The 9698-nt window shown below is 53.1% G+C and overlaps 1 protein-coding gene across 3 annotated transcripts in view; it reads right to left on the minus strand.

The window, feature by feature from the left end:
* Positions 1 to 2063: 2063 nt before the first annotated feature.
* Grm2 (glutamate metabotropic receptor 2) overlaps positions 2064 to 9698 on the minus strand; it is an 11266-nt gene continuing 3631 nt past the window's right edge. For all 3 annotated transcript variants that reach the window (XM_055629941.1, XM_055629943.1, XM_055629940.1), the window contains exons 3-6: positions 7441 to 8278; positions 4462 to 5537; positions 2824 to 3004; positions 2064 to 2629 (exon numbers count right to left, since the gene is read on the minus strand). In XM_055629941.1, coding sequence (XP_055485916.1) covers positions 2556 to 2629; positions 2824 to 3004; positions 4462 to 5537; positions 7441 to 8278 — 2169 coding nt within the window. In that variant the 3' untranslated portion in view covers positions 2064 to 2555. The remainder of the gene's footprint in view (positions 2630 to 2823; positions 3005 to 4461; positions 5538 to 7440; positions 8279 to 9698) is intronic.

Below are 9698 nucleotides of genomic sequence, written 5' to 3' on the forward strand. Positions count from 1 at the left end.
GGCAGGAAGACTCAGGAAAAATAAAAACAACAGCATATTGGAAACCGAGGTGGCTGCTCCAGACACCCTGGCGCCCAGCTCCTGGGACCAAGCCTGGGCTCTCTGAGACCAGCACCTCTATTCCAGCTATCCGAATCATCTCAGCAAGATGAGCTGGTGAAAATATAAGAGGCCCAGGTTAAATGAGAAAAAGTTATTATCTTATCTAAGAAACAAAGACTTTTAGTATATAGGTATTTCCCAAATACTGTGTGAGACATATATCTATCCTTGAAAAAAAAAAGAAGAAAAAGAAAGAAAGAAAGCATTTTTAGTTTGTGACCTCTACAGCTAGCTGAAGAGACCATTTTTTTTTATCATCCCTCTCTCCCACAGGTTGGCTGAGGAGAAGCTATACCTGAGGTTGTCTTTTTTTCATCTTTGTTTCCGCTTTTTTTAAATTGTTAACCCAAATTTCCAGAGACTCACCAGCCCACCAATGCAGATTAGTTTACTTGAAGAACAAATGTCTCTGGCTGGTTTTCTCACACAGGACTCTGTTCCTGTGAGCTACCGACTCCCTGCCTGTAGGAGCCATGTTCTTCCGGCTTTGCATCCTCTAGGCCACGGGAGGATGCTGAGGCTGGGCAGCAGGAGCCCTCTACTGGTGAGCTCCAGATGGCAAACATGGGAGATGCCTGAGGCCCTGCAGGGCTTGGCCACCGATCCTTCAGGCCAGAAGTCCTTCAGAGGATGGAAAGGACCCTTTTCTGAAGACATCTGCAGATGGCCTCTCCATCTCCATGTCTACGCCCCTGCCCCACCCCTTCCCTGTGCGCCCTTTTCTGGCTTTGTATGTATCTGTGAACAGGCAACATTTAGTCCCATGCCTGGTTACTACTTCCCTTTTTGTAATCAAACGCTTACCCTATCTCTGGCTTGTCCAAATTCCAGTCAGCCAGTCATGAAAACTCCACTGTCAGTGCCTCACTTCCCACACAGTCCTGTAGGCTGGGCTGGTGAGAAAAGCCATCCTAGAGGAACAGATAATTCTAGAGGGTGCTGACTAATCTTCAATGGCTCCTTTAATGGAGGCTGCTTGACCCCTTTTCCTTCTCCATATAAAACAGTGTTGGGTTTGCCTTGGTGGTTGCGCTGGGTCTACAGCCCAGCGTCAGAACACATTAGCAGAACGAACGGGGGAAGACTGAGAAGGGAATCCCCAAGCGAGAGTTATTTTATTTTTCAAATAATGGGGCTGGAGAGATGGTTCAAGGTTAAGAGTACTTGCTGCTTTTCTAGAGGATTCGGGTTCAATTACTAGCACCCACATGGCAGCTCACAACCGTCTGTAATTCCAGTCCCAGGGGATCTGACACCCTCTTCTTGCCTCTGTGGACATGGCATGCCTGTGGTCCAGAAGACATGCACACCTTTCATCATTGCAACTGGGAGGCGGAGGCAGGTAGATCCCTATGAGTTCAAGGCCAGCCTGGCCCAGGGCTACACAGAGAGTGGTGAGACCTTGTCTCAAACCACACACACACACACACACACACACACACACACACACACACACACACAAATAAATAAAATCTACCACCAGCACCACCACCACCAAAAAAGACAAACAAAAAAAGAAACCCTGGATCCAGGCAAAACACCATGTACACACAATAATAACTAAGAACAAAACGATACGGGCTGGAGATGTAGCTCAGCTGCTAGCGCACTGCCTTGCCTACACAAACTCCCCCACATAAGAACCAGGCAGAGTGGCGCCAGGCATGGTGACACACGCCTTTAATTCCAGCACTTGGGAGGCAGAGGCAGGCGGATCTCTGTGAGTTCGAGGCCAGTTCGGTCTACAGAGCAAGTCCAGGACAGCCAAGGCGGAAGCCTGTCTCGAACAAACGAACAAGAAAGGACCAGGCATGGTAATGCCCACCTGTAATCCCAGGCCCTGGGAATTGGAGGCAGGCAGGTCGGAAATTTAGAGTCATCCTCAGCTACGCACGAGGCAAGTTTGAGGCCAGCTTGGCATATACATGAACCCTGTCTTAGACAATAAAATTTCAAAAATGTCTAAATAAAGACACTTTATTTACAGATAATACAAAATAAACCATGGGATAAACTCCTGGGTAGGGAGGGGAGGGAATGATTCCCACAGTAACCATCCTCTCTCTGTATCCCAGAGTAACTTATAAAAAAATTAAAAAGGCCTGGGGCGGGGGCTGGACTGGAAGCACCTTTGCGTGGGGGCTGGGCCTGCCATCCTCAGCCACATTGTTCTAGAACACAACAGACACCGACTCTCTCCCTTCTGAGTCCCAGGCCTGGGCAAATGAGAGACATAGCTACAAGGACAGTTAGCCGCCATTGCAGAGGCTCCCCAGCTAAGGACTCCGGATCCTGACCTAAAGGGCTGGGGAAGCCAGGAGGTGGGGAAGTGACGTTGGGGGCAGACGTGGGGTGGGCATTATTGCAGTGCTCCAGCCAACTTCCTCCTGGCCGTGGAAGAGGGTCTACACTGGGTTCGGGAGCAGCCATGTCAGGGCAGGAGTGAGGGGCCTTCAGAGCGACGATGTCGTTGAGTCTACCACCTCCCGGCCATTGCAGACGGTGGGAACAAACTGGGATCCAGATCCTAGGGAAAGGTAGCCAGAGGTTGGGGGTGGCCCAAGAGGCAGTGAGAGAAGTAGGCCCCTCTCTTGGGTGCAATGTTCTCTTGAGAGCACCCCATCCCCAGATAAGGAATCTCAGCGACCTGGGAGGCAGACTTAACGTCTGGGAGCCTGGGCAGGAGAGGGGGGCCAGGAGGGGAGGGTGCACGATGCTAACCTTGACCAAGGTTGGCGCTGGCCCGGGGGGCAGCACTGCCAAAGCGGCTGGTGGGTGTCCGGTGGCTCACCACATTCTTCTGTGGCTGGAAAAGGATGATGTGCAGCTTGGGGGCAAAGAGGCAGCCGAGCACCACAGAGCCGCTGAGGCTGACCGACACGCACATGGTGGTTGTCTGCACCTGCGAGGGGCGAGCGAGGGAGCACGCACAGGTCAAAGAGGATATTCCAAGGGCCCCGGGCCTGGGTCTATGACTCCAGCCTAGGCTGAGGTGGGGAAAGATGGTTAAGAATCCACTGAACAGGCCTTCGGCTCAGCCTGAGGGATGATCACCACGCCAGTGCCGGCCCTAGTTAATCATTTTCTGAGGCACACAGAGCACACCCAGCTGTGCTGAGAACATGAAACGGTGCATGTATTCATGGATGTGGATGTGTGCAAGGGGGGCAGGTATGGAGTCTACTTGTATAGACACGTGCATATCAGTGTGTGTGTGTATGCGTGGTAGCGAGTATGCAGAGAGGAGTATGTTCACTGTTTGTGGATGGGGAGGGATGCATGTTCGGGCAACGTGTGTGCATGTTCTAGCTGTGCCAGGATGTGTGTGCACACGCTTGTCAATGCATAAGGGGCTGTGTGTGCTCCTTCTGGTCCGCAGGCCTGTGTGTTCATACACGGGCGTGTGCGTGCGTGGTTGACCACTGCATATCTCTGGTGAGTCTTAGGCTGCCTCTGACTGGCATGTAGATGCAAATCATATGCAAATGCAGGCTGAGTCAGAGCAGATTCCCTCCCCAGCCTTGGCCTCCACTACCCAAGCAGGTGGCCCAGCAGGTGCCCGCAGAGCAGCCAAGCCCAGCAATTCCCCGACCTCAGCCCAGCCATGCACTACCACACCTCCCCATCTCGGGGAAAGTACCCACGCCAGGGCCTTTGCCACAACTTCCCTGTTCCTTTCATGGTGCTCTGGGCTCCTGCTGAGTGACTGGAGCATGGCTCTAGCTCTCCCTAAGTCTCTACGTCATCACTTAAACAGGAGAGCGGTGGCGTTTACTTGAATCTTGAGGATCAACCAAGATGATCCTTATTAGTCAGGGCTCAGCCCACCTGTCTTCAGAGACCTTCCTGGGCTATCTCATCTGAAGCAGCTGTTGCCTGTTGGAGCTCAGGCTATCCTTTGAGACTCTCGGTGCCAGCTGGAACCTTCTGCTTGAAGCCACCACCAGGAGTACTGTTGTCACCTACGCTCATTTTCCTCAGCCCTCCTCCTGCATCTCCTCCCGCTCCCCATGCCGTTCTTTTGTTGACCATCCCCTCCTCCATCTCCAAAGGACCCTCCGACCCTCCGGTGGAACAAGGCCCGGCCTGCACTCTCTGGAACCATACTTCTGCAACTCCAACTTCTCCCACGTTAGATGATGACGTCAGTCCTGACACCCCCCCCACACACACACACCACTCACCCTCTCTCGAGTCCCCACCTCCCTGGACATTTCTCCAAGCTTTCTTTCTCCTTAACCTTTCACTGGGGTCCTTTTGGCTTCTTGGAGCTTGAGAGTTAACAGTAGATAAAATGAGAGAGCCGGAAGGCGTGGGTCCAGGGTTCCACCCCCTCCTAATTCTGTCACAGACGCTCACCCGATAGTCGCTGGAGGTGACATAGAAGATGGGAAGGAATGCCAGCCAGATGATACAGGTGGTATACATGGTGAAGCCAATGAACTTGGCTTCATTGAAGTTCTCCGGGCACTTGCGGGTCTTGAAGGCGTACAGCGTGCAGAGAGCAATGAGGAGGACGTTGTAGGCCAGCGAGCCGAGCATGCTTGCGTCCCGGTGGTTACAGCGCAACGTCACCACCTCCCGCCGTTCAGGGGCTGTCTCCTTGCCTATGCCCGGTGCCTCCACCACCAGCCAGGCAGCAACAATGAGCAGCTGGCCTGAGATAAGTGCCAGGCAGATGGCCACCTGCGAAGCGGGGCTGATGAAGCGTGGCCGCTGGGCTCCCTCCCGGGCCCCGCCAAAGATGCGAGCAATGCGATTGGTCTTGGTGAGGAGGGCCGAGTAGCAGACAGAGAAGGCAGTGCCCAAACCGAGGCGCCGTAAGGTGCACACGGCCGTGGAAGGCTTGGCGATGAAGATGAAGGTCATACAATAGCAGAGGAAGACACCTCCCAGCAGGATGTAGCAAAGCTCCCGACCAGAGGCCTTGACCACAGGCGTGTCATTATGCCTCACAAAGACACCCAACACAAAGAGGGTGGCCATGGCGCCCAGGCAGGCAATGGTGACGGGTCCCACTGCCCACCCATCACCCCAGCGGATGTACTCCTGGGGCAGCTCAAAGCAGCCAGTCAGACTGGCATTGGGCCAGTAGCCGAGACCACAGTCAGCACAGGTGAACTCGTCCAGCCGATACTCGTAGGGCTGACAGGGGATGCAGAGCCAGCAGCACACCTCCCCCGGCTGCACGCTCTTCACCTCGTTCTGAAGGCAGGGCTCGCTACAGCGAGAGGCAGGAAGAGGGCCAGCTAACGGGGAGGCCCATGGGATGCGGCTGGTGTCCAGGGTCAGGCCTTCTGCCCAGTAGCCTACCTTCTGGTAGCGGTAGCGCCCGCTGCCCGCCCGCAGGTAGGTGAAGATGTTGTAGCGGCCAATACCATCACCAAAGCGGTCAAAGCGGACCTCGTTGTGGGTGTCCGCTGGGCGGAAGGGGGCTGGCGTGGAGGAGAAAGGGAAGAGGAGGTAAGACTGGTGAGTTATGTGACCTCAACCTTCACCCTTAGACGGAACCTGAACCCCAGAGCTATAACGCCACCTCATTCCAACACTGAAGCCCATTTTATTTTAGCCCCAGATACTTTTCCAAAAAGGCAAGTTTATAGCAAACCATGACCCTAGACGCCAACATCCAAACTCAGGCTCATCCCAAGCCCCAAGTGTGCTTGCACCGATCCCGTTATGGCTTGCAATCTTAGACCTTAGTCTTCAAACTCTAACTTTATCATAACAAACATAGTTCTCTCCCAAAAATGTAAACGAGAGATCCCAAAGCCAAAGCTGCCCACTAGCTGCAACAGTCCATTAACCCCAGCCCAGCCCCAGTCTTAACTGGTCCTTTGCAAACTGAATCCTAACCTCAGTGGCCACTTGCAACCACTTGCAATCTACAGGATGGCCACTGCCACTTTCTACCCCCTAACTTACTGCCACCCAGCCAGGCTCAGGAGCCAGGACTACAAACACCCCATTCCAGTGAGTAATCAGGCTTCCAGACAGATACTGAAGGCTTGATAAGTGAGCAGTCTGAATTTCAATCCCCGAATGCCCGGCCCCTATTTCTTCTACCTAGACTCCCAGTTCTCACAATCTAACTCTACCCAACCAGGCCCAGCAAGCTGAAAATGGCTTTTCTCCAACATTAAGTCCATCAGACCCCAGACCCTAACCCTAACCCTCTGCCTGGTCCAATCATAGCTCTGGTGTGTCCAATCTTGGAACTATAACACAAGTTCCACAGCTACAGAGCTAGCTGACTCCACCCCCCCCCTTCACAAATATTTTGAGAAGGTCTCACTCCGTAGCCCAGATTGGCCTTGAGTTCACAGTCATGCCCTTGCATCAGCATACCCCACACCCCCCAGCTCTGGGATTACAGGCATGAGGCACTATACCTAGCAGAAACAATTATTTTAAACATTCAGTCATGGGCCAGTAAGATGGCTCAACAGGTAAAGGTGCTTGCGGTCAAGCCTGATGACCCAAGTTGGATGCCTGGGACAGGAATGATCAAGTAAGCCAACAAGAAGGTGAGTAAAGGTTACTTGGAAATTCTATGCCATTTTAGATAAGCGATCAGCACCCTCAGACTTTGGAACCCACAAAGGTACCCTCTCCACTACCAGGATGCTGAAGCCAACTGTCCTCTTGGTCTAAGTCTTGGCCTGTGAGTCGTGGTGGCTTCTCCCACTGCACCCTCAAAGATTCTTCCTGAAGCTAAGCACGGTGGTTCCGAGGCTCTTGTTCTTCTTAAAACGGCTACTTTAATTTTTGCCTTGAGAACACTTTGGCTACTTTGGATAGAAACATCAAGATGGGGACAAGTAGAGTGGAGCACACCAATGGTTCCAGCTTGGGAGGCTGAGGCAGGAGAACTGCCATGAGTTTGAAGCTATCCTGGGCCACACAGTGAGCTGGAGGCAAGCCAAGGCTATATAGCATGAGCTAAATATTTTTTTTTTAAACCATCAAGATTAATAATAGAAGTTTCACCCAAATATAGGAAATCTTCCCCGTGCTTCACTCTCAACCTACCCTGCTTGGGACTCTCTGCCTGAGAATTGCTTGGGTTCCCCTAGCCAGATAAAGAGCCAAGAGCTAGAGGGTAATGTTCAAGTAATAGCCAGGGATCCTAGAGTCAAGACAGGTCGAGATTCCACTTTCTGGAAGATTCTTATAAAATGGAACCTCAGCCCTCACTCCATCTGGGGTCCCCCACCTATGGTTCCTTGGTCCTAACCAAAACAGTTCCTGACTGTCCTTATGTTACATCCTGCTTTCTTAGCCAAGTAATGGAACCTGAAGGCCAGCAGGCTAACGGACCCTGGCCAGAACTATTACCATCAAACTTGACATTGAGCACGAAGTCTTTGTAGAGGCGGCGCCCATTGACAGGCCTCATGGCATCACAGAGACGGGTGGTGTTGGGGCAGAGGGCACGGTGCATGTTATCCAGAGCGTGGGCCATGGCATACACTGCGTTGACCACAAACATGATCTTAGACTCCTGTTCAAAGGGCACAGCCCGCAGAGAGTGGGCTGCACAGTCTCGCTGCCGGAAGCTGCAGCGGAACCTCTCCTCCCAGAACTCCCGGAACCAGGGATTCCGACTGTTGTTCCAGGGATCCAAGCTCTGGAAGTAGGAGGCAAAGTCACTGATGGGGTAGGAGGCCAGCTCAATGGTGATGGCGCCCTCGGCAGCCCCTTCGCTACCGGCCACCACACTCTCCAGGGCGCCCCAGCCATCGCTGGCCACCCAGGTGAAGCTGGCATTGAGGCGCTGGGCGGCTGCGAGCAGCTCCCGGGCGTCCTCGGAGCGGGTAAAGAGCACCGCGACGCGGGCGCTGGGCTTCTGCAGCAGGGCTCGTACCACGCCCTCGAAGGCCGCGCGGCTCATGGCCCGGCCCACCTTCTCCGAAGTGGCCACGCAGATGTTGCGCGCCCGAGCCTCGATCTCGAAGGCCTCGATGCCTGTTTCGCCGTAGTCACCCTCGGATGCCACCGTAGACACGTATGTCCAGTTGAAAAAGCGGAGGATCTCAGCCATGGCCTTGGCTTGGAAGAAGTCTGGGGGCACGGTGCGGGCGAAGTAGTCATAACGGGACTTGTCGCTCAGCTTGGCACTGGTGGAGGCATAGCTGATCTGTGGGATCTGGAACAGCCGCAGCAGATTGGCCACCTGGGCAAGGGTAGGGAGCACAGAAGTCAGAGACCAGGTGAAGCAGGCACTAGTATCAAGCACGTCCTCCACACCTGTGGAACCTGGGGACCTAGTGCCCACGGGTCAGTTCTGAGGGCCTCTATCTGAAGACCCCAAGTCTGAACTGGATGTGCCTTCTGCCTGGGGACAGCAGCTCTCTCTCCTCCCTATGGATTGAGAGGGAGAACCCCAGGGGCCATGAGCTGCACCTGAACCAGATGCAGGGCAGGGGAACCAAGCAAGGCCTAGAGTGGAGAGAGATTGGCACTGGCTGTGCCAGCATAGAGACTCAGGGTGACATCTGGGATACTCGAAGATGCCAGTCTCGCTCTTTCTTTGGTGCAGGTGGCCCTTCTTTAGTGATGATTTTCATGGGAGGTTAGAGAAATGTCACCCAGAAAGAGAGGCCTAGAGCCACGGGTCCCATGGCCTGGAAGCCCAAATTGGTCTCTACTGGTTGCTTAGGCCTGAAATGAATGGGGTTCTCAGCCCTATCATTGACTGCCTCACACCCCATTTCTTTCTTTCTTTTTCTTTCTTTCTTTCTTTCTTTCTTTCTTTCTTTCTTTCTTTCTTTCTTTCTTTCTTCCTTCCTTCCTTCCTTCCTTCCTTCCTTCCTTTTTTTTTTTTGAGACAGGGTTTCTCTGTATATGTAGCCTCAGCTGTCCTGGGCTCATTTTGTAAACCAGACTGCCCTGGAATTCACAGCAATCCCCCTGCCTCTGACTCCCTGGGTGCTGAGATTTAAGGTGTGCGCCACCAGGCCCAGCTAACATCCCATTTCTTAACCTTTGGTTCCTATGGCCATGAGAACAGGGTTCATCGGAGAGCTTGGAGGATGGTGGGTAAATGAAAAGTGTAGGTCCTACAGGAGAGGCCTAAGACCCTGCAATTGGAATATGGCTCCGAGGGTCTAGAGTTCAAATTTCTATCCTCTCACACATTTTCTTCCTCGTGCGCCTCTAACAAAATTCTCCCTGAGCTTTGGGCTCTCGTGCTTGAACCACAAGCTGCTAAGCATTTGAAAATGATCTATGTGGAGGCTTCAGTGTCCAGCATGTGGGAGCTGAGAGGGATCTGTGCAGGGCTTGAATGAGGTAGAATCATAATGAGGATCAGCGTAACCTATGGACTAAAGGCTGTGCCCCTGCTGAGCTGGCCCAGAGAACAAAAGCAGCCTGACTCTGAAGGGTGGCCCTGCTGGAGAAAGAGGTGGCTTAGGAGGCTAAGGAGATTCTGCTTCTAGAGGCATGCACGGGGCCCTGGAGAAAACTGTGTGAAAAGGCGGTTGCTGGTAAAGCACCCTAAAGACAGACATAGGGGGCTACCCATCCATCCCTGTCAAAGCCAGGGATACAGATACAGATACAGATACAGATACAGATACAGATACAGATAC

The sequence above is a fragment of the Psammomys obesus genome, unplaced genomic scaffold (assembly GCF_907164565.1).
Source record: "Psammomys obesus unplaced genomic scaffold, mPsaObe1.curated_primary_1811, whole genome shotgun sequence".
Classification (NCBI taxonomy): domain Eukaryota; kingdom Metazoa; phylum Chordata; class Mammalia; order Rodentia; family Muridae; genus Psammomys; species Psammomys obesus.